General features: G+C 35.5%; 2 protein-coding genes across 5 annotated transcripts in view; one reads left to right on the top strand and one right to left on the bottom strand.

Annotated features, from left to right (window-relative positions):
• The window catches only part of dock1 (dedicator of cytokinesis 1), a 245850-nt gene that overhangs the window by 93204 nt on the left and 127071 nt on the right, over positions 1–25575 (top strand). For all 4 annotated transcript variants that reach the window (XM_051913758.1, XM_051913756.1, XM_051913757.1 and 1 more), the window contains exon 27: positions 30–125. In XM_051913758.1, coding sequence (XP_051769718.1) covers positions 30–125 — 96 coding nt within the window. The remainder of the gene's footprint in view (positions 1–29; positions 126–25575) is intronic.
• LOC127523261 (inhibitory synaptic factor 2A) overlaps positions 7109–25575 on the bottom strand; it is a 46602-nt gene continuing 28135 nt past the window's right edge. Inside the window, exon 4 of the mRNA XM_051913776.1 lies at positions 7109–8716. Coding sequence (XP_051769736.1) covers positions 8533–8716 — 184 coding nt within the window. The 3' untranslated portion in view covers positions 7109–8532. The remainder of the gene's footprint in view (positions 8717–25575) is intronic.

Genomic DNA, 25575 nt, shown 5'->3' with positions numbered 1-25575 from the left:
GTAAAATCTCTCTCTGTGTGTCGTTTTAGGGTCCGACGCAGTGGCACGTCCAGATCATAATGGAGAAGCTACTGAGGACCGTAAACAGGACCGTGATCTCCATGGGCAGAGACTCTGCTCTCATAGTAAGTGTGTCTCTCCCCGTCACCAGGTTGTTCCTCTGGGATGTGCTGAATTTTTTGGCTTTCCTGTGTCTTTGGTTAGTAACAGTGTGTTCCACCATAGCAGTGTGAATGAGCTGCTGTCTGCAGTCCTCAAATGGCTCCACACACACACACACACACACACACACACAAACACACACACAAACACACACACACACAAACACACACACACACACAAACACACACACACACACAAAAACACACACACACACACAAAAACACACACACACACACACACACACACACAGTCACAGTCACAGTCACAGTCAGGCTTTGTTCAGACAGGCAGCAAAAATCCAATTTTTTGGCATGTCTGACTCAAATCCTTTTAGTTTTTGTGGTTTGGACAGAAAATAACACCTTTAAGCTGAAGTGTGTAGTTTCTGTGCCGCTAGTGCTACTATACAAAACTACAACAACTGTTTTCAAACAGGTTTTCCGAACACTCACTCATCCTCCATTGGTCACCAAACTGATAGCCCCACCCTCCAAACTCACACCATTTGTTAAACCAGGGCATTTGTGTGCTGTGTGAACAAAGCCTCACCACCTGATGTTAGTGTAAATATGTCTCAGTCTTTTGATCACAGTTGATCTGTTAATTTCTCAGTGTTTGTGTTGATTTGATTTCGCCGAGCTGTTTGTCCAGATGGTGTGAACGTGAAACGTCTTTTGGCACTGCTTTTACAGCTCCTGTGATTGCTGTGTGTTTGCCAACAGGAGCACACATGGCTTTATTTTGCTGTTGTTTTTTATTTCATCCTGCCTGAGCTGATCTGAGATCAGTTGTTAGTGGATAGTTTAGCAGTTAGTTTGGTTGGAGTGCTTTAGGCTGTCTGTACATGCTGCCTTCAGTGTGGAGAGACTCTTGATAGTGGCCGTCCTTGACTTTTACAGCCACATCTCTCCATATGCATACTAAACATCTCCCTTCTTCGCCCTCTTATCCACCCGTACTTATGTGTTTAAAGGAATGGTGCACGCAAAAAATAATATTTTGTCATCATTTGCAAGTCTTCATTTCAAAGCAAACCCATATGACTTTCTTTATTATGTGGAACACAAAATATTATTATTTTTTTCTTCATGCAATTCTAGGTAATGGAGGCCGGAGCTTTCATGTTTCAAAAAAGACGAACAATGCACCAATATTGAAATTCTGCCCAATATAGATAATACATGGGGTTTTTTTTGTTTTATGACCATGTGTGTGTATATACAGTAGAGCATGAGGCTAGTAAAGCCAAAGTCATGGATTCGGTCCCTAGTTGCAATGTAAGTTGCTTTGGTTAAAAGCATAAGCCAAAATGTACAAATGTAAAAGTAATAAACATTTGCCTACGTGCAAACTTATGCTTGTGCAAGAGGGAGGGGGAGTTATTTTGAATGAATCATGATGTGGATGGATAAATCATTTATATTAAACACTGCAATATTCTATTAAAAAACAAGAATTGTCCATTTTGATTTCATGGTGAAGTCACTGGATTGCTGGAGCTGAATTGGCAGCATTTTGCCATATGCTTGAAAGCCTGATTGATGCTTGATCACAGACGTGCTGCTGAAGTCTGATTTCCTGCCGATATTTCTCTTTCTGTCCTTATTACCCCACCGTCATTCTGTCTCTTCTAGTGTTCAGTAAGCAGCTCTATGCTGTGGCGTTAGGACAGAACTAACCTCAGATTTATACCGCCTCTTTCTACTCAGCATATGTTGCAAGGGCTCTAAACTCCAGATGCTCAAATCCTAATGGTCACATCATATAATGCCCATTCATTGCTCTCAGGGTACATATACTCTTTGCTGACTTTGCAGTAAAATCCTTCTGTCTTGTACAGGGAAATCGTGAGTATGAGAGCATTGGCTTACGCTTTTAACCAAAGCAACTTAAGCCCAAAGTATACTTTTTTTTTTTTTTTTTATGTGTATGCTACTGTACAGTTGAATGCATAGCCTTTCAAAGTATACTCCATTTGATGGTTTGTGTGAACACAGGCAGTCGACACAAATCCCTTTTTTTCCCGTCACAATTCTGTTTTTTTTTTTTCACGCAATTCTTACTCTAATAGCCATTTCTAAGGAAAAAAAGTCAGAATTGCGAGATATAAACTCCCAATTGCGAGATATAAACTCCCAATTGCGAAAAGAAAAGTCAGAATTGTGAGAGAAAAAGTTTAAATTACCTTTTTTACTTTTTAATCAGTGGCGGAAACAAGCTTCCATACATTTATAATACCAACCCCTGCTTTGAGATGTAAAAATGTCATTATTGTATGCTGAATTTCAATATTTGAAGGAGGTCTCAGAATTATAGATTTGACTCTTTGTGTTTGAAGATGTGTGCTTGTGCTTTAAGAATGCATGTGCTGCAGTTTCAGTTGGATTGTGTGTAGATTGATAGTACATTTACGTGTGTGTGTGTGTGTGTGTGTATGCTCTCTGTAGGCAGCTCTTCCACGATGACCTTGTTCATCAGGGCTCTGTTGCTTAGATTCAGATTTATGCATTAACTTTTCTCTGTGGTTTTGCTGCATGTGAGTGTAGAATTCAAATGAGTCTGATCAGCACAGCCACACACACGTTCTGCATGCAGATGTGCACTTACAGTAAAGAAAAAAGTCCTTGTGTGAAAAGTGAATATGTCATTGTGTGGTTTGTTGAAGAGGGGAGGGCTTGTATTTACAATTTGACAATGAAACAAGAGTCGAAGGAGGAACCCAATTACAGAATATCTTAGAAACTCGAGGGAGCTATTTTGACCTGGACAAGTAACCACCTACCTAATTTATACTAATGCAACCACTTAGCAATGCCCTGTTAACCAACACCCCAAAAACTACTCAAACAACCTCCTAGCAGCTCACTAGGGCATCATGGCAGCGAGTTTTGCATGCAACAAGATCTTGAGAATGTCTTCATTTACGGCTTGTATTTTATGATCTTTAAATGTCTGATGTTAGTATTTCAGCCTTCAGTCTGTGTTGCATTGAAGAGCCTTACAAACCTCATCTAGTAGGGTTTTCACTCTAACATGCAGTCTGTCTTTATCAGAATCTATGAGTATTTTCAGCCCCTCCCATTCCTCTGCAGTAGGAGGGGCCAGGTGGAGGAACAAGGCTTTTGATTGGTTGCTCTGTTTGACTGTAATTGCAGGACTGACAGCAGGTGCTGTCTGCAGCATCGGTGCAGCAAAATCCTCTTAGATTTACATTCTCACCACATTCTCAGTGCATTAAATATACATTTGTGATGATAGAGAGGCTCTTCGGATTGATTTATTTCTATCTGTAGGTTTTTGCTGACTGTCTTCCTTTAAGTGCATTTCAGATGAGTTTTTCAAACTCTCTCGCATGGGAAATACTGAACGGTTGCTGCTGCAAGCGTGCATGGGAATTCCCTGCTTAATAAACAAACACACACAAACTCCTTCATTGTGGCCTGGAGAATTTTAATAACTCTGTGTCCTCTGCTTCGCTTCTGGGAATGGAAGAAAGAAAGAGAGAGAAATACATTGAGGATCCCTTTGAAAAATAAATAAATAAAAAAAACAGGTGGCTTAGCACAGCTTCTCATTAATTTGTAGTTTTTTTTAGGTGTTAACAATGAGATTATGTGGTTTTTATAATCAGTTAACACTGCTTTTGTCATTTTTAACAAGATGGACAAAATTTGTCACCAAAAAAGTCATTCGGTTTAACCAAAATTTTGGTTTTACTGAATGACACTTTTGGTTATACCGAATGACGATATTTTCGATGACGATGCTAATGGGCTGATATCTACATAGCTAGTTGGTTAGCTTGCTAGCTAGCTAGCAAAAGGACAATCAAACATTTTATATTTAATAAAAGTTTTTAAAATATTACAACATTTTCCATGTTTTATAGCGGCTGAACCGAATGACCTGATGTTTCGGGACATGCGTATGAGCGAGTGAAAACATGAATTTTTCAAATAGTTAAAAGAGAGTTAGTTACTTTGCTTCAGGACCACGTGGTCCTTTGCAGGTGTCTGAATGATATCACATCCTGTCACATGATATTGACCGCATGACTTGATCCAAAATGGTCCCTTTATATTGGTTACTCCGAATGACATCAATGAAATTCATTTTTCCGGACATTCTTTCTCATAACAAAGCAACGACTTCTACACATAATTTTAATACCATTTTGCACTATGTTGATATATGATGTTATAAAATCATGCCAGAAAAAAGATATATACATTTATTACATTTTAAGATATTTTAATCACAAATGATATTGGCTTTTGGATGGTTAAACCGAATGACCTTTTGACACTTTGAAATCTTTAAAATACCTTTTATATGTAGCAAAATATAATTAAAACCTTTTGGATTCAATAAAAGAGATCTAGTTGTACTACCTTACATACTTTGGATGTCATATCTTTTTTTTTTTATTGTTATTAAGGCCTTTGGACAAAAAGTGACCCATCATGTCATTGACCCATATATATATATATATATATATATCAGAGATGCACCGATACTAAATTTCCAATTATTCAGAATGATATTTACCGATAGTTTGGTTTTTCTTAAGGAAAAAAAAAATCTCTCCCAAATAATGTCACAAACTATACAGGGAACCCTCTCATTTGGTACACTACTATATTAGAGTTTACAATTAACAACAGAGGTATTATATTCAGACCTGGCAACCCTGGCTTGAACTACGGGTGATTCATAGGGTCAAAAAGAGCCTGCTTTAACATCACTATTTGTAAACGGTTAATGCGTTAAAATTCAACACAAGTGATTTTCTTCTCACACAGTATGTGTGAGTTGCAGTCTGAACACGTTTTTTCCGCACCCTTTTGATTGACAGGATATAATTGGCCCTGATCATCGGCGGTTTTAAAACAATCGGCCGATAGTGATAATAATAGCTTTTATCGGCCGATACCGATTGTTGTCCGATGTATTAAATACATCATGCATCCAGAACTAAGGGCACAGACAGATTTCCCAGTACTCAGATAAAGGAGCCACACTTTGTATTTTTTCATGTTTTATTTTGTATAGTAAATAGTTTTAAAAACTGTATAAAATACACAATATTGCACATAATAAATCAATTGCACTTTTTAAGGAACAGAAAAACATCTAATCGTCTCTTTAGGCTACAGTAGAGCTATTGAGAATCACAACTGTTGTGGTATGAGGGGACGTATTGTGTTTCTGAAGTTGCCAACATAAACCAGAGGGAGAGAGTCAATTCAGTGGAAATGTGTTTTCTGTCAGTCAAGTGGTTTATTTTGCCCTTTTTAAAAGACTTTGGCACATATCTCTGGATGGGGCGCTGCTTTTGGCCTCTGATGTGACATTCCCAGAATGCTTCGCTCTTGTGATGTCATTCTGTGGGCTGAAATCAGTATTGTTTGAGATGATTTTAGCCCTGTTTAGCCCGCACTTTCTGATAAAAAGGGGTGTTTGATATTCAGTACGTCTGTCACTCCACTTTAATCCAGTTCTGTACACACAGAGTTCTGTTATATACGGGAATAACAACTGCATTGAATTTCACTCACTGAATGTTCATTAAATCCACAAAGTGTGTACAGAACCAGACTGAACAGGTTAATTCGTCTGAGATGCGTGTTTCACTTTTGCAGGTGCAGTGGTAGCAAATCACACAGACCGCGATACGTGTCTGGACTCGATAAATGAGTTTGTCACTTTGCAGTGTGTATACGACCTGTATGTTGTCAGGAAAGAACAAGGCATCTTCTCCCTGTAGGCTGTTGGTGTGTCAGCATGTTTAAGCATCGCAGTGCTTGTGGAAACAACATGATTCTTTCTGTCCGTATCGCTCTTACTCTCCGTGCTCCATTTTTACACTCCTTATACTGTGTTTCTTCATCTCTCTCTGTTTTTGGCCATATGAGTAAATCTCACGGCAAAAGACACATATTAAAAAAAATTAACAAGAAATTATATTTAGCTTAAAGAAAATAAAACCTTTTTATGATCTTTAATAATTGTTGTATGGATATTTATTTTACAATTAAGCATATTTTCCCCCAGCAATTCTCATGTTTTATTCATATATATGTATATATATATCCTCGCTGTCGGGCAGAAACCTCGTATCTCCAAAAACGCTACTTTTCAGGAAATAGAAAAAACACTATTTTTTAAATAATTAAACATCGCATTGTCAAAGTTGATATTTTGGCTTTATATATGGTCAGACATTTGCATGTGTCATTAGATTATTATCATTTTACCAAAGTCAAGCTCAAATGGATTTACAAGGTTTTTAACCAGCGAATTTTGGACATACGGGTTTGTCCGTGATCGGTACGGCCGTATCTGAGGCTATAAGTGCATTGCATTACATTTTTATCAACTTATAAAGTTATAAAGTTTACTGTTTTCTGTCATTTGGCCAAAATCTCATGTTATTAATAATGAAATGCTACACACAGGCTATTTCTGACAGTATTGGCTATGATTTGACACTCTTCTCCACTCCTCAAATACATAAAACATTAGCCTTTGTATACAGTATATGTAGGTCTATTAATATATAAGCTATTTTAATACTTTTCACTGGTTAAATATTTGCAAAACCCACAGAGAGACGTAAAGGGTGACCAATAGTAATGATTTATGTAAATAAATACAAAATATGGAGATATGAGGTTTCTGCCCGACAGTGATGAGTGATATATATTCATTAGATTTTCCATACATCTAGAAGGATTATGATAATGCAAATTCTGGGGGAAATGTGTTTAATTGTCGTAAAAAAAAAATAAAGCCATAATGCACAAAAAAAGGTCAGTCCTGAAAACATTTTCACTTTGTTTTCTTTCGGTGAAATATAATTTCTTTCTCTCTTTTGAAATATCACCTGAACATGTTTTTGTTCACCTGTGACTAAATTTCCTTTCTTGTTTCTGAACAGCCTTTATGAACATTGTCATGGTGAAGACGAGCTGACCTGCTCTCATTACGCTCTGACTGTCAATTACCTCCTGCAAGACCTGTGACACACACACATGCTCCACCGTTTCTTATTTGCTCTGGTGCTCATCATTTTTCTTTTTCAAAAGGAACATTGTTTGATTCAGTGCAGATGTTAGAAGTGAGGTCACACTAAACAGGATGCGATGTCACACTCTAGGGATTCTGTTTTTAAGTAAAAATACATTTAAAATGTTAAAATATAAATTTAATCTACTTTCCTGCAACACTACAAACTGTTCGGCTTTGTAGTTTGTATTTTTTTATATTGCACCAAGAGGTCAATCTGTGACATTTAGATCCTGTATTGTCCAAACATCTTTTTTATCATATGCAGATCAGCTCATCAGAGTGATCGCAGCTTTATGGTGACTGTGTATCACATGACTTCCTGTCACAAAAAGGTAAACATTTACCGTTGTTTCCATGGTTATGTCTGAAGTTGTATTAGAAGAACATTATTTGAAATTAAATAATTTAAAATGAATAGACACTGAGCTTAAAACGCTTCCTATAATTTCAATAATCCAATAAGTGAGAGAAGCTTATATATAGTGTGTCTAGAAAATCTTTAAATGTGTGATTATTACGAATCTAGAAAAATAAGTCATACTTTTTTCCTTTTTTTTTCCTGGTAATAATAGTATATGAAAGTTTATATGAATTCACAGAGGCTTGTAAGATTATTTCCATATAAATCCCATATAATGAATTTGTTGTGAGTTCACTGGTTTGGTCTGCAAATAATTACATCCTCTAGTGAGTTTTAAATCCATGAAGTCCTCTGTGAGAATCATCATCCAGTGCATCCGAAGAGTTGTGCTTCGATTTAATGCTGCGATTGCGTCGATTTCCATGAGGAAGAGAAGACCAAAATGAAAAGCTTGTGTCCTGTTTGTGTTTTAAACATCCTCCTGATTTTCCAAACCTTTAGCAGGATGAGGACCAAAAAAATAACAACAATTGTAAAGCAAGATTTGTTATTGATCCAGTAATGTCTCTCACTCTCTTAAAATAATTTCACACTCTGCTTGAGGGAAAGAGTCTCATTATTCCTTTTTTTTTTTTTTTTCTTCTTTTTTTTCCGGAAGCAAATTCCATTATTTTTTTTTTTTTTCTGTTTGAATATACATTTATTTTATTTTTTATGAATGCTGGCTGCGATATTTCCAAACCAAGTTCAGTACTCGCATCCATAAAGTACAGAAGGGGGGAAAACCAAAAACCTGTACCATCCTGATCAAAAACGGGCATAACTAAGCAAGTGAACAGATGCACATGGAGCATTGCATTCTGTCGTTGAACTCCCTTCTTGAAAATATGATCAAAAGCATAATAAAGTTGTAGAAAGCGGTGTATGTAATCCTGCGGTCACAGAAACCAGAGTTTCCAGCGCGCGTGTTTCTTGGCCTCCACTTTGGACTTGCGTTTGGGCGTGGAGCCGATGGTCTCCTGAGGATAGGGCAGAGGGGGGAACAGGGACTCCTCCGTGGGACACAATCTCTTCATTAAAGGCTGTAGCTTATCTTCCTGCAGTTTAAAGTCCAGCTCCACACTGCAGCACAAAGAAAACAGACACTTACTGTGTGTGCCGCACAACATAAATGCAGCTTCAGCACAATTCTACATGCGTACTACAGTCAGAGCGTTAGATATATATGTTGTCAGTCTTGAGATCAACAGTAGAAAGGGTTTATTTGTCAACCAAAAGTATTTTTACAGTACAGTTTACTTCTGTATTATGACATTTAAGAGTGAATCAGGATATTTAATGAGTTAAATATACAGGGACTTGATTTTTTTCCATTGAATTGAATTCATTGGAACATGAAAAGTAGCTTTTGCCTACCAGAATTGAGTCAGAACAAAATGCAAGTGTTCTTAAACTGTGCCTAAATTGATATTTGGCTATTATTTAATATTATCTATCGATCTATTGATCGTAGTCAACATTTGAAGTGGATCAAAAAAGTTCATCAAAGTTGTCCTAAGAAGAAGGTTTTAGGACAACTTTGATGAAAGGTTTTGATCCACTTCAAATGTTGACTACTGTATATCTATATATACTATGTGTGTGTGTGTGTGTGTGTATATATATATATATATATATATATATATATATATATATATATATATATATATATATAAAATACATGGGTGAATCATGCACAATAAGACCAAGAAATGTGAATTTACTGGGACTGTGAAGCAATTAAAATGTTTAATCGCATGATGTGCCGATGAATTAATTGAATTAATTCCAAATAAATCGCACATCAGTTTTGGCTGTGCAACAAACAGGTAAAAAAAAAAAAAGATAATTTAATGTCATTATTGTGTTAAATGTGAAAAGAATTGAATAGAACAGAATTGTTTTACACAAACTTTTAAGGCTACAATGTGGCCATAACATTTTTTCAGAAGCTGCATCTGAAGTGGCATCTAGGTATATTTACACAGACTGTTTAATGCAGCTCAGAGGTGGCAAGAATATAAATGGAAAATAAAATGATACTCTAAAAATGAAGCTAAAGCCGCCAGGTCGCTGTCTTAATGAGTGAGTCAGTCATTTATTCAGCCGATTCACTCAAACAGCTGATTAATTCGGGAACGAAACAAGTGACCATCTGTATGAATTGATTTGTATGCATGAATTGTATGTATGTATGATTCAGTAGGGTGACCACCTGGCTATTGATCTGTTGCAGGACAGTAGATATGATTTTGCGGGACAATGCGGGACACGTGTGAGACAGATACATTTACAACTACTACGCTATGTAAATACTGATTTACATTTGTTGGCAAACTTGGCATTTGCGCTGACTAATGTTTCTGGCGGTGGGTGCCCACACTATAATGTCAATATTAAATCCTGGAGAGAAGACAATTCTAGATGCACGGCTGCACATGTAATATCTGAGCGAGAGCACTACTTGAGTCTTGCATGACGCGGGACAAAGCTCCCAATTTCGGGACGGGTGGTCACCCTATGATTCAGTGACTCACTCGATTCATTAAAAAGTGCAGATTCATTCAGTAATGAGACACCAGTGTGTATTGCTCGGAGATGCACAACAGTTCTGCTGTGGTTTTGTTTGGAACTATTGTCATTGGTGAAATTGTGCAAAAACAGGCTATATTGACAATTTAGTGTCTATTTTTATTAACTTCATGTTCATTGACCTGTTGAATAAAATGAATATTACATTTGCAATCATGTTGATATTCGGGAAAAAACAGCACTCTTGCTCATGTGATATTGCTAAACTGTATCGTATAAAATAATTAAAAAGACAAAAGTCAGTCGTTGCCCAGCATCATGTTCGTAACTAAACTGCATGCAATGCAAGGTGACGTAGAGGTCTGGGCCGGGTGCATTAAAAGTGTTTTAACACGTTATTTTTTTTGTCCATAATCGCACCAAATAAACGCATTAAATCAACAGCCCTAGTATTTACAAGTATTTAGGGTCAATGTTTATTTTATGACAATCTTTTTTAGTCTACTAAGAGGTCATATTAGCCTTGCTCTAATGACAGAGGTAGAAGGTTTAATTGAATTTATATAAATTGTGATTAAGTGCAATGAAAAAACTTCTAATTTCACTCCAATGTAGTATGTTGTATGAAGCCTAGTTTAGGAACATGAAGATATTATTATTTGTTTTCATGAAAATATCTTAAATTTAGACTTTGTTTTCATCACGCAAAATATATTTTCTAGTTTACTATTTTTTTATTTTGTGGTGAAAAATCAAAGTAAAAGGCTTTAGGCTTTAGGTTTCTCTGGCAGTCTGACAGAAATGGTACATTTTATAAGGGAAGGAAAGTAGTCTTATAAGGGAACATTTCAGTTTCCAGATGGTCTGAAGCTGCTGTATTGTTGTACTTTCCCTTTGATGTAAAGCAGTGAATTAAGAACTCAAGGTTCAACAGATGAGGAAGTTTAATGATCTTTATTATGCTTCTCTCCGTGTGCCTTTAGAATATAGTTTATAGAGTTGATGTCGCTGGCTGTGTGTAAAGTGTGTAAGTGTAAGCTCCTACTTCTGGGTGCATTCGGTTTTTGCGGGTAATGCATTGTGGGATTTATCCTCTGGAGTGTCCGTCTTATGTGCCGGAGATAATCCAGTATCCACTACACATCTGATTCCTGGGATGAGTCACATTAAACTCCACGATTAGAGAGCAGAGATGGAGAGATGGGGTGAAAGTGAGAGTGAATGAGTGTGTGTGTGTGTGAGAGAGAAGAGGGATGGTAGAGAGAAGGATTATATCACTTGAACAGACTGCACAAACTTCCGTCTCTTGAAGGATAGAGTGTTTGTGCACTTATAGAACTGTATGCTGGATTTGATCACATCTTTATATTTCAAGTTGCGAAATGTGATTGGATAAGCCATTTTCAAAATCCTTGTAAACTAATTTTGCTGTTTCAGAAAACTCGATAAGGCAATTTGAGAGCTGATTGTGGCTGATGATTGATATAAATCTGTAATTTAATTAATTTAATTATAGAAATTGTGATATACATAATCTAAAACAGACATTTGATACCAATATTAACTCATTTTGCATGTGCATTATCCATTGTTAGATTTTAGACTTTGGAACTGACGAGAGCTAACGCCTCTTAAATAGTCAAGTGATTAGGCCTATGAAAAATGTTAAAATATATTAATTATATATTAGTAAATATTTGTATATTAATTTATTATTATTTGTTTCAGCATTTATTTTTTTGAAATTTATAGCTGGTAAAAAAAGAGGGTTTGTGTCATTCCTTAAAACACCCCTTAATGTAAAATTCTGATGCAAAAGTCCTTGTGGCTTATAGCTTTATTTAAATATAATTGATTTTATTTAATCAATGGTATGAGAGACTGTGAATACAATCTTGTCGAAAGCAAGATGCACAGTACGCAATATAGCATGACCTTCAATGCCTTATTGTTTTGTGTATATGTATATGTATATATATATATATATATATATATATATATATATATATATATATATATATATATATATATATATATATATATATATTAAAAATAAAAAATATTTTTTTTTTTTTACTTTTGCTAGAAGATCCAGTCTTCACATGTAAATGTAGGGTAATGGTGAATTTCTGTGGGTATAGTATTTTATTTACTTTGCTTTTTTAAAAGCTTTTTCTATCTCTAAGGCATTTTTAAAGAAAAAAACATCCTGTCAGTTATCTTACATTTACAGTTTTCAAAAGTTTCTTGTCATGTCATGAGACACGTAAAAGCAATGTTTTGTGATGTGTTTGTGATGAAGTGAAAAAGACTCATATTCCTCTCTCGCTGACAGAGCGTTCAGATTAACAGATAGAAAGTCATTTAACATTCGCTATAGCCCAAACCCCCTGTTCAAAATGCATTTTACGAATGTGACTCACCAGCATTGATGGGGTTTATTTTGCAGATGGCACCCATAGAGCTGCCATTCAACATGTAATATGAAGTCTGTTTTTGAATTACTTTACAGAGAAATGCATTGCTTTCCTGTTGATTTCATGCACTAGATTGTACAAAGCATCTTTCAGAAACACGTTCATTTCAAATTCAAATGATAAACGTACTGAATTGCATAGGCTATATTGCTTTGAATCTGTTGAACAGCAAGTGTTCGGCTTGAAAATGAAAGGTTATGTAAAGTGTGTGTGTGTGTGTTATTGAAGACACAGCTCGTTTGTTGTGTCTGGCCTTTGCATTCAGACACAGTGCAGTACAGCAATTAGCAAATTAATCACACAACACAACCTGGTAATTATGCCCTTATCAATATGACCATGTTCTCGCTACAGAGAGACCCGTACAAATCACTCATTACCTCAATAAGTCTCAAGAAGCTCTTTGAACAAGATGCTTTGAGTTTCTCTGAGAGCTTCTCGCAGTTGGTGATAATTTGGTGGTTGTTGATTGTGCTTTGTAGTTCCATATTCCTGGAGAGATGCTTTTTGTTAAAGTCAGATGCTGATTTTTTTACATTTCAAACATTTTCATTGCACTCACCATTAATGTTTGTTTTTATAATTATTATTATTTTTATATTTTTTTTTATTTTTGTGCATTGTTGTTGATTTTATATCTGCAAGAGATATAAAATCAACAAAATAAAAGATGTATAAAAATGTGATTTAAAAAAAAAAAAAAAAAAAAAATTAAATAACTGTATGTATGCATAATAAGAGTTTTTCAAAAACATAAAAAAAAAATCATGTGTCCAAACTTTTGACAGGCGCTTTGTATGATATGTATTTTTGTGGATTTTTTTATACGCAAAAAATAAAAAAAATAAAATAAAAAAAGTCTATGATTTTTAAAATAATTATGAATATGGGGATATGAATATGGGAAAAAAAAAAAAAAAAAAAAAAAAAAAAAATATATATATATATATATATATATATATAATATATATATATATATATATATATATAATATATAAAATTTACATGCAAATAGCACTGGCTTGATGGAGCGTTTGATGGTTCCGTCAACGTTCCTAAAATGTTCTCACACTCATCTTTGTTGAGCCCTGAGTTCTCTGTGATTCATCTAATTCTATTAAATAAAAAATCATTCTAGGTCGTTGAAGAATTAACCACATTTTCAACTCCATAAGCTCTTAATATTTCTGTTTAATAGGAGTATTAATTTTGTTTTCTGACTTGAAGTGCCAGCTCTTTTTCTGCCGAGGCATGACATACGGCACAGTGCTCACTATTTCTAGCTTTCGAATCACAAATCAATGTTTAATATTTCTCACTGGATCAATACGGTTCTCCACAGAATAAACTAGAGCATCATTAGAGAGCAATGCAGTGAAGTGGCTGTCTAAAGAACGTCAATATTTCATTTGCATTAGAGAGTCGAGCGTGTTGCAACCGCAACACAAGCCAACGTGAACGCAGAGCCGTTCTTGTTTTCGTCTGACAGGCCTAGATTCCTCTCTCTCTCTGACGCTTGCGTGGTATATTTCATTGATCGTTCGCCTTGTCTCCTGCACTCCACCCACGACTGTTGTCACGACCGACGCTTTTCACTGTTTCTAAGCTGCTAATTAGAAGCTGAAAGCCGTTGATAAGGCTGTATATCCCTGCTCATTGCCCCTGCATGCAGCTTAGCGCTGTATTCTTTTATATGGCGTAGGCTTTCCTTCCCTTCATCCCTCAGGATGAGGAGTGGTTTGATCTCACTCTGCTCCTCCTGTTTAAGCTCATTAACGTAGAGGCCCTCTCATCCCATTCTCAATGCAACATTTACACAGGAAACACATCAGTGTGTGGCAGTTAAGTGCTCACGGTGATCTGATGTTCATCAGACCCTGAGAACAAATGGGTTTTTTTGTTTGTTTTTTGTCTCTGAGAGGTAATGAAGTCAGAAAATAATGGAAACACCCACATCCTGAGCTCACTGGTGTCGATTTCAACATTTTCAACTTTCCTGACCCACTTTTAAAGGGCTCCTTGATTATGATTTGACTTTTTTTTTTTTTTTTTTTTTTTTTTATATACTTTAGTTAGTGTGTAATGTTGCTGTTTGAGCATAAACAACATCTGCAAAGTTACGACGCTCAAAGTTCAATGCAAAGGGAGATATTTTCTTTTACAGAAATCACTTTTTAAGGACTACAACAAATGGCTGGTAGGGACTACAACGAGCTTCTATCCAGGTTGGTGACATCACAAACTACAAAACTTACATAAACCCTGCCCCCGAGAACGCACAACAAAGGGTGTGAGGCCATGTTGGGCTGCTTTAGAGAAGAGGAAGAGTTGTTGTAGTAGAGTGTTGTTGTCATGCCGTCGTTTTTTTACGCCGGACTGCTTCACAAACGAGGGTCAATTCAACACTGGATTTGCACAAAAGATTAACATGACGGCACATGCTAGTCGATGAGTTGAATCAACTCCACAGCAACTACATAAATTTATACACTAACCATTCAGAAACGTCCAGTTTCATTCTAAAAGTTGTAACTTCTTCCTGAGTCTCTCCATCAGTGTCCGACTCCGGTTTGATCAATGTAAGGCTGAACACCGTTACTGACAATCCTCATTTTGGCTGCGTGAGATTCTCCAACTTTGTTGTTGTTGAGCAACTAAAGGAAAGCGGGCAGGAGCAGCAACTCATTTGCATTTAAAGGGACACACACAAAAACTGTGTGTTTTTGCTCAAACCCAAATAGTGGCAAATTTGACAAGCTATAATAAATGATCTGTGGGGTATTTTGAGCTGAAACTTCACAGACACATTCTGGGGACACCAGAGACTTATATTACATCTTGTGAAAAGAGGCATAATAGGTCCCCTTTAAGTTTTTGGTTGTCAAAAAAAATGTTATCTTTTTTAGGTAACTATAGGTGCATATTGGTGCATGCATGAATAATTAAATAAATGTGTTTTTTATATTTATTTAATAGCTGCATTGTCGAGCCTTGATGCCTCTTGTGAATTTTAGTTGCTTTTTTTGCTTAGCTGTAAAAGTTTGTTAGCTTAATTAGTTGGCTCGTCTCTGTTTATACTCTTGATATGTACTGATAGCTGGTAATTAGTGTTTGCCAAAGGAAGCTTCACTATTGCTCGCATTTAGACCAGAAACATGCTGACCACTGCATTGGAAGTTCATGGTCCTGTTGAATATATGTACATATGAGATACATTCAGCATTCAGATATCTGTTATATTAAACCAGATGTGTTGTTATTCAGGTAACTGATATAAACATGTAAGCTTCAACTAACTTGTTTAGTAGCAAAAGGTTTCTGTAAATAAATTCAAACTGTCTGTTTGACAGTTGAATCCAATTTATTAAAGCTACAGAAGTTATTCAGGCAAGAGCAGTGAGTGATTTCTCTGGATTTAAACATTCTTGGAAACATTCTTGGAAATATCTGGGATAAAGTACACAAGTCAACAAAATATATAACACTGTTCTAGTGGTTTTTGGATATTTTAATCCAAAAATCTTTACATATTGTGCCATTAATGACAGACATCACAGCAGCAGGTTTATTAGGCTGCTGTCACTTCAAGACCTGACAGACATTACACGGATCTGACACATATCACAGCTCTTTACATTCATTTAAGAATTTATTTAACTCATTTGAGACTGTGCATTCGAGGATACTCAGCCAAACGGGAATTTTGGCGTAATTGTGTGTTTTTGTCCATTCAAGTGTTGTCTGAAGCAGCTGTGTGTGTGTGTGTGTGTGTGTGTGTGTGTGTGTGTGTGTGTGTGTGTGTGTGTGTGTGTGTGTGTGTGTGTCAGTCACACAGACAGGAGATTCACAGACAGCGCACCTGTACCACACTGAGTTGTGTGTCTTGTGGTGCAAAGTTTAAAAGTTTTGCATGAATAAGAGCACGATCATAAAATGTAATGGATAGTGTGTTAGTTGCGGTACATATTTTTAATGCGTTAAACTGAAAAAAATAAAATAAATAAATAATCGTAATTTTCATACATAGTATATTTATTATTTCATATATTTATTAATTTATTTTATAGGTGAGTTGCTCAGCCTTGCTGCTTCTTGTGAATTTTAGTAGTTTTTTTGCTTAGCTGAGAAAGTTTGTTAGCTTAATTAGTTGGCTCGTCTCTGGTGAGATTTGGAAGGATTTGTAAATGTGTTGTGCTTGTGTCAGTGTGCGACTCTGGCTTTGGAAAGGAAACGCATCCGTGCCAAAGACAACAGACTGACACCCCAGCGAAAGTGAATCTGTCTCTCATTAGCACCAGATGCCCTCTCATCACTCACACGAGCACATATCTGTGAGGCGATGCCGTTTGATGTGGACCGCTGGGGGTTTGGGTCAAGCTTCGTCTGCTCTGATTCGAAATCGTTTTACAAGACGCTGTGCCGTCTGTCATGTTTCTTAGCGCTCGCCCGACCAGATCCCGCAGGCCCGCCGCGCGTCACTGACACTCGTTAGAATGGAGAGGAACGCGCAAACACACACAGAGATAAAGAGCGCAGGTTGAGGCCTTTCAGTAGGGAGATGTGGTGCTGCTGAAGGCCGGCTCGTATCTCAGGCTCATTAGCAGAGGGACAGCGTGCCCAGATAATCATCTGTGTGACTCGGAAGAGCTTTTAATGAAACATTCATTATTCTTTCCTTCTCTGTCTCGGTGTTGGAGGTACGATGCACTTATCGCACACCTAAACAAGCTCCTTTCATTTGTTTTTGTTCCTTTTTTCCCCCACAAAGCAAGACCTGAAAATGAAGACACTTTCATTTCCTTGATTTTTGCATCGGCTCCATCACTTTCATCTCTTGGTGGTTTTAGAGAGACTCACTCAAACTACTGTGTGTTTGTACTTGGGAGACACTGAGAAGTGTTTGATACAGATAGTCTACCTGGTAATTAGTGTTTGCCAAAGGAAGCACTGCATTTAGACCCAAAACATACTTTATGCAGGGGTGCAAATGTCTGATTGGAAGCTCACGGCTCTGTTGAATATACGTATATATGAGATAAATTCAGATCTGTGATATTAAACCAGATGTGTTGTTATTCATATCTTATATAAACACGTCAACTTCAACTGACTTGTTTGGCAAGAATCTGTTCATGTTTTTTTCTCCATCATGGCAGTAGTTGACCAGAAATAGATAAATTTATTTATTGGTTTGTTTAAATTTACTTATTTACTTTTTTTATTAATTTAATTGAAAAAAAAATAAAATAAATAAAAATAAAATAATAATTAATGTTTATTTATTTAAATTATTTATTTATTTACATAATTTAAATTATTAATATTTTTATTTTTATTTATTTATTTGTGTATTTATTTAAATTTATTTATTATGTAATTTTATTTTATTTTTAAATAATAATAATGATTGTAGTTTTTGTTTATTTATTTATTGATTGTGTGTGTGTGTGTGTGTGTGTATGTATATATATATGTATGTATATATAATGTATGTGTGTATGTATGTATGTATGTATGTGTGTATATATATATATATATCTACTTAAATTTTTAAATCATTTTTAATTAACATTTATTTGTTTGTATGTGTGAAAAGACAAGAACTGGCCCACAGTTTTCCACTCTGCGTTGGTATGGCCATTGTAAAGAGTCCCCTCACATATCTAGAGATCCAAACATCATAAAGATGTGATCATGAGACTTTTTGGGGCAGTAAACACCTGCCAGCACCCTAGCAACCAGTCAGAATGCCTTAACAACTGCCTAGCAACAGCCTAGAAACCACTCAGAACATCTTATTCCACCGTCATGCTCGTGAGTTTTGCACAGTATTGTGCATTTTCTTGACAAATCGTAAGTTTCAAAATATAAGATGGTACATAAATTTAACTTTAACACTACACACTCTAAAGCTTCAATCTCTAGCTGGTTTGTATTTTTGCATCCAGGCATAAAAAAGAATATAGTCAAAAAAAAAAAAAAAAAAAAAAAAAAAAGAGGAATCACAAAATTCTAATAATGCAGATTGTGATATATTGTACAGATATATCTTGCATTCCTATTTTGTGCTCTCTCATTTCTCTCTCTCTCTCTCTCTCTCTCTGTTTGTAAGGTATTAATACAGCTGTCAATCATACTTTGCTTCGCTCTATCTACAGATTAAACCGTATCTCCCAAAAGTGCGCACACACGCAATACGCTCTCAACACCCACTAGCTTCACTGTGGTATCACCGTAGTATCTATAGCAACCAGCCGGCTCTGAATAAAGCCAGCGTTTCTGTGTTAGCATGGAGAGCATCATTACTCTAGCATAAAGGAGAGGAGAGAGGGTTTGGACAGTGTGCAAGAGAAAGAGAGATCTCCCGGTGTCTCTGCACTGAGCGTTTAAACATCTCTGTAATGTAATCATCTCCTCTCCCTTCAGCTCAGCTCTAATGGAATTTCCACGCTGGCGGTGTGTGTGTGTGTGTGTGTGTGTGTGTGTGTGTGTGTGTGTGTGTGTGCGCTCTGTGCAGTTCAGTCCAGCTTCTCTGGCAGGTCAGAAGGGCTCTGATCATGGGATGATCATGAGAGATCTGTGAGATAACACGTGTCGGTCTGATAACTAGAAATTGTGGAGTCAGACAATGTCAGTGCCGATTTCCCATGGAAAAGTGGCCATTATGTTTTACCATGTCTAAAGAACTTGCCGTGATGAGACATGACAACACTGGATGCGACACGCCAAATCCTGACAGTAAACTGATGCCTCGTTCTATTTATGATGTACTCCAAGCATCCAAATACTTCTCAAAGGAAGAAAAAATGGATTTGCAACAGCAGTGTTGGCCGTAATCAGACTACTTTTTTAAAGTAACTAGTAAAGTAACGCATTACTTTAACATTTACAACAAAATATCTGAATTACTTTTTTCAAATAAGTAACGCAATTTACTTTGTTTTCCCATTTATTGACTGACAGCTCTCCTGTCCCTATGTTGAGAGAAATCGGGAGTGCAGAGGTGTTGTTTGCTCTGAACTAGTCTAGATGGTCATTCTAGACTAGTTCTAGACGAAATGTGAGCATTCATTTACTTTTTCTATTGCGTCCTATTGTTCTGTATTCCAGAATGGCTGCAGCACAGCTGAAAGACTTGTTTGAGCTGCGCCCTCTACTGTACATGCGTGAATTTGCATTTCCTTCAGCCTGTGGATTATTCATTTCACTTTTGGTGTGAAAGGACCTTTATATTTGCCAAAAATAGAACTTTTTTTGTTATTATAAAAACAAACAAACATGCCAACCCAGATGAGGAAAAAGTCTCAAGTCTATTTTATTTATAGAGCCCTTTCCACTACAAAGTAGACCAAAGGACTGTACAGCAACACAACAAACAAAAACAAAAATCAACAATAACAGAAAAACATTTAAAACAATATACATCATCCAAAAGTCAACAGTAAAAAGTAATGCATTACTACCATAAAAAGTAACTAAGTAACACAATTAGTTACTGCAACAGTGTAGACAGCTTCTTGCTGTATATATATATATAAATAAATAATGATTATTTTAAATATTTTATTAAGTATATTCTCAAAAAATGTGCAAAAAATACTAGTCTTTGTACCTTATCTACCCATCAAGGTGCATAATGTTACCTTAAGACACTAGTGTATACTCTTTATATTAGTACTTTACCTTGAATGAACTACACACAGTTATTGAACTGAATTGAACTGAATTGAATTGAGGTTAATAATGGCACTATTGTTTTGCTACAGCTGCTTTATAGCAGAATTGATCTTATATTTGATGTTTACATCATTGATTGTGTTACCTTCCTCTTAATATTGTGAAGCTGCTTTGCTACAGCTATAAAAATAAAGCTGACTTGACTAGAACAGGTAAGATATTGCTTTGAGGGTAAACGTTTTGCACATTTTTTCCTTGGAGTTTAGTGTACTGAATCAATATTTTAATTAATATATGTGTTTTTTTTTTTTTTTTTTTTTTTTTTTTGGGGTGAAAAGAAGTGAACGATCATAACAAGGTGAAACAAATTCCACACAAGTTCAGTTATTGTTTATGTCTATATCAAAAACTGAGTATCTCGTTATGCACCAACGCTTAATACTCAGCCTGTTTGTTCAGATCACTAACCCTGAGTTTAAGCAATAACAGTAGTGATGCTTAGCAATATTAGGGCCGGTAGGATTTGTGGTATTTTGCGATCCCTTTAAGCCCTAACAATTAAACAGTTATTTCTCTCCAAATAGACCCTGGGAGATCTGTATCCCATCCGGACGGCCACATTAGGAAATGCAGTCTAGTGTGATGAAACGAGATGACATGGTTACCAGGAGAACAAAGTGCAGAAGAAGAATTTTAGCTCTGAGCAGCTCGACTTCAAATAAATTGAATGCTCCTAAATCCGCTTTTATGGGTGCACGATCTCTTCCCTCTCCTCAGTTAAGTGATCACCCCAGGGAGGGAAAGAAATGAAATTAATTGAAATTGTTTGTGTGCATTTTTCATATGAATAACACTTCATGTTCAGGGTTTTCCACAGAAAATAACATGCATTCCTCCCAAAAATTGCAGGTACAGTAAGGCATGCATCTAAACAACTCTATAGCTCAAATAATATGCGTTGTCTTGATGTGTGTTTGTTGCAGTCAGTGATGAGTCAAAGTTATTTTCTATAGTAATCGATCTTGTGTCACAAATGCTGTCGATTGAGCTTAACTTGTATTGATCCCAGAACATTCCTTTAAGAATGTCAGCCATGGGAAGATCCTTCAGAGAGAGTGAGTGCCAGACAGAGGAGTTATACGGAGTGATGGAGGGATAATGATGCAGGAAATGAAGGGATGCAGAAGGTTAAACTGCAAAACTGAAGCCTGAAACAAGGCTCAACTCAAATCTAGTGAGCTGTAGTCTACTGTATGCATAGATGGGTACTGGTATTGTAACTGAAATAAACCCTCATAGGCAACAACACACATCTGTTTAAAACGTCTGGACAAATATTTTAACCTATTCTGAAGGAATCAGCGCATAAATTGCATGAAAAGCAAGTCAGCATTTTTCATGAGTGATTTGGAACGCTCTACATACGCTGTTTGTCTCTGTACGCCACACAAATATTGCTTGAGACTTGATTTGCAATTGATTACAATAGAGTTTGACAAGCTTGTTGCTGTTCTAATTCTGTGATGCTCCTCTTTGCACAAAAATACAAAGCATGCAAATGCATGAAAAAGATAAATGTTAATTAGATTTAGCTATTTTTAATCTTTTTTTTTTTAGTAACATGCATATTTATGTAACACAGAATATTAACAATTTCTCTCTATTCGTCCACCGTCTTAGATGATTTTATTTGATTTTAATTTTGCAGTTCTTTCTATGCCAAGTGTATTTATAGTATTTATTAATATTTTGATAACTTTATTAATAATTAATTAATCAGTTTTCATTTTAATTTTGTTCACATTTTAGCAATTTTGTTACTTTTTTCTTTTGTCATTTTCATTATTTTTTTTAAAAATATATATATATATTTTTTTTTCTTATTTTTGTACTTCAGTTTAAACTTATTTTATTTAATTGCCAAGGCAATGTTTTTAATTTTCTGTTAAAGGGTTAGTTCACCCAAAAATGAAAATTCTGTCATTAATTACGCACCTTCATGTCGTTCCACACCTGTAAGACCTTCGTTCATCTTTGGAACACAAATTAAGATATTTTTGATGAAATTCGATGGCTCAGTGAGACCTGCATCACCAGCAATAACACTCCATTTTTCCATGCCCAGAAAGCTACTAAAGACATTTAAAACAGTTCATGTGACTACAGTGGTTCAACTTTAATATTATAAAGCGACGAGAATACTTTTTGTGCACCAAAAATAATAAAATAGCGACTTTATTCAACAATATCTAGTGATGGGTGATTACAAAACACTGCTTCGAAGCTTTACGAATCTTTTGTTTTGAATCAGTGGTTCGGATCGTGTATCAAACATGCTAAAGTCACGTAAACTATTGAAGCCTCGTTTACTGAAATCACGTGATTTTGGCAGTTTGATACGTGCTCTGAACCACTGATTCGAAACAAAAGATTCGTAAAGCTTTGAAGCTTCATGAAGCAGAAATTGCCCATCACTAGATATTGTCGAATAAAGTTGTTATTTTGTTATTTCTGGTGCACAAAAAGTATTCTTGTCGCTTCATAATATTAAGGTTGAACCACTGTAGTCACATGAACTGTTTCTGGGCATTGAAAAAGGGAGTGTTCTTGCTGGCGATGCAGGCCTCGCTGAGCCATCGGATTTTATCAAAAATACCTTAATTTGTGTACTGAAGATGAACGAAGGTCTTACGGGTGTAGAACGACATGAGGGTGAGTAATTGATAACAGAATTTCCCTTTTTTGGGTGAACGAACCCTTTAAGCTTTTTAGTTTAAGTTTTTTATCTAATATTTTTTTATTGTATTTAATGTCAGCATTATTTCAATTACAGAAAACTGTTTTAACAGTTTTAGTTTGTGTTAACACAAACAACGCTACCTTGTGCCATGGGCTAGAATTTCCAAAACAAGTGAATAATTTAGGTTTAGAATATGGTTTAGAACTGCATTTATGTTGCATGGACACTTATGTTGCCTTAAATCTCTGAGTAGGCAGCTTACTAAGTTTCGGAACACAGCCTGATGCTGAGCGACAAACGCAGATTCATTCAGAGCCGCTGCTGACACTGAAGACCAGTGATCTGAGCTCCTGCGGTTTGTGTCATGAGATTTCTCCTCCCTACCATATTATGCTAAGTAGAACTCTTTAGCTTCTTCAGACTGAACTCTATTAGCATGATTTATGTGGTTGTGAGGCCATTCTGTGTGTCATCGGTGTAAACAAGAGTAGGCCTACGCCAAGTAATATTTTTAAACGTGCACACAACGCACAAGATATTTATTAGTATTATATTTAAAGTATTTTTTATAATCTGTTGTAATTATTACCTACAATAAAACAAATTACTATATAAATATTTATGTTTATACATTTATATAATGAAGTATTTAATTATATTTTAATAATATATAAATATTAGATTTATTTATTCATGGTATATTAATATAATTTAAAATTTATTGTATTTGTTATCTAAAATAAAACAAATGACTATGCATATATTTATATATTTATATATATTTTATATATATAAAATACAGTGTTAATTATATTTTAATAATGTATGAATATTATATTTATTTACAGTCTATTCATATAATTTATTGTAATTGTTACATTAAAATAACACAAATTACTCTGTATATATTGATAAATTTATAGTTTTGCCTTGCATAAAAATTCCTCATAAGTGACCCGGGTCCACAAAACCAGTCAAAATGGCTCAAAATTATCGATTTTTCTTTTATGCCAAAAATCATTAGGATAATAAGTAAAGATCATGTTCCATGAAGATATTTTGTAAATTTCCTACCATAAATATTTCAAAAATGTATTTTTGTGAGTGGATATGCATTGCTAAGGACTTCATTTGGACATCTTTAGAGGCAATTTTCTCAATATTTTGATTTTTTTTTTTTTTTTTTTTTTTTTGCACCCTCAGATTCCAGATTTTCAAAAAGTTGTATCTTGGTCAAATATAACTATCCTAACAAACCATACATCGATGGAAAGCGCAATTATTCAGCTTTGATTTAAAAAATGACCCTTATGACTGGTTTTGTGGTCCAGGGACGCATATAATATATTTCATTATATATATTGACTAAAGTAAATGACTAACTAATAAACCGCAAAACTGGCATGAACTATCCAAACTGATCAATTCACTGACATGAATCGGATAGATAACTAATAAAATGATCCGTCGAGCATGTTGCTTCAGGACTTTATGCCGCTCAGCTCATCCTGAGAGATTGGTTCTCTCTCCTGTCGAGTGTTTTCACTGGGCTGCGTGTAATTAGATTGCGTTTAATCCTTCCCTTCGCTTCAAAGAGAGCTACTAAATTTGATTGTGTGTCTGTCGCTCGTCTTCTGCTGGGAGCCTCATCTTCTCACAGGAGCGCGGATGTCACTTTGACGCTTTCTATCTACAGCACCGCTTAGCTGTCCTCTGAGACGCTTCTCAGGTTGATTTTCTTCCGTTTATGCTCCACATTAGAACGAATCAAGCAGTATATTTCTCTTTTTTCAGGACTGCATGCATGTTAAATGGCTAGTTCTTCCAAAAAAGCACAACAGGCAATAGAAGTCGTTGGTATGACTCATGTGCTTGTGAAACAATTTCTGTAAGGAATCTTGCATTCTGCACAACAAGCTCTCATGGCGATTACTACCTGTCAATTACCCAGAATCCCTGATGCACGCACTTCAGCTCTCATTGCACTTTAAGATGGCCATCCGCCCACTGGAGACAAAAACACTCTGAGAAGCGCTTAACAGTCTGACCTTTACACACTCAGACGCACTTTTCTGCTCCGACTCCTTTTGCAAAATGAGTGCGTCTCACTTAAGTTCACTCAGCTGCTTTGAAATGATAGGTTTGCTCTCACTACATATTGTTTGTGTTTGTCCCATCTACTGAATAAGAACTACACCTATACCTTTAGTTTAAGAACTGCAGTACAGACACAGATTCTCAGCCGCCGTAGCGGCTGAAGTGAACTGTAATGAAAGTTGTAATTATTTACTCACTCTCATGCTGTTCCAAACCTCTATGTAGTGTTTTTTTTTTACTAAGCATAAAGCTAAAAAGTAAAAAAAAAAAAAAAAAAAAAAAAATATATATATATATATATATATATATATATATATATATATATATATATATATATATATATATATATATATATATATATATATATATATATATATATATATTATATATATATATATAGTCAAACCAAAAATTATTCA

This window comes from Ctenopharyngodon idella, chromosome 12 (assembly GCF_019924925.1).
Source record: "Ctenopharyngodon idella isolate HZGC_01 chromosome 12, HZGC01, whole genome shotgun sequence".
NCBI classification, from domain to species: Eukaryota; Metazoa; Chordata; class Actinopteri; order Cypriniformes; family Xenocyprididae; genus Ctenopharyngodon; species Ctenopharyngodon idella.
This window is presented reverse-complemented; position numbering and strand designations above follow the sequence as displayed.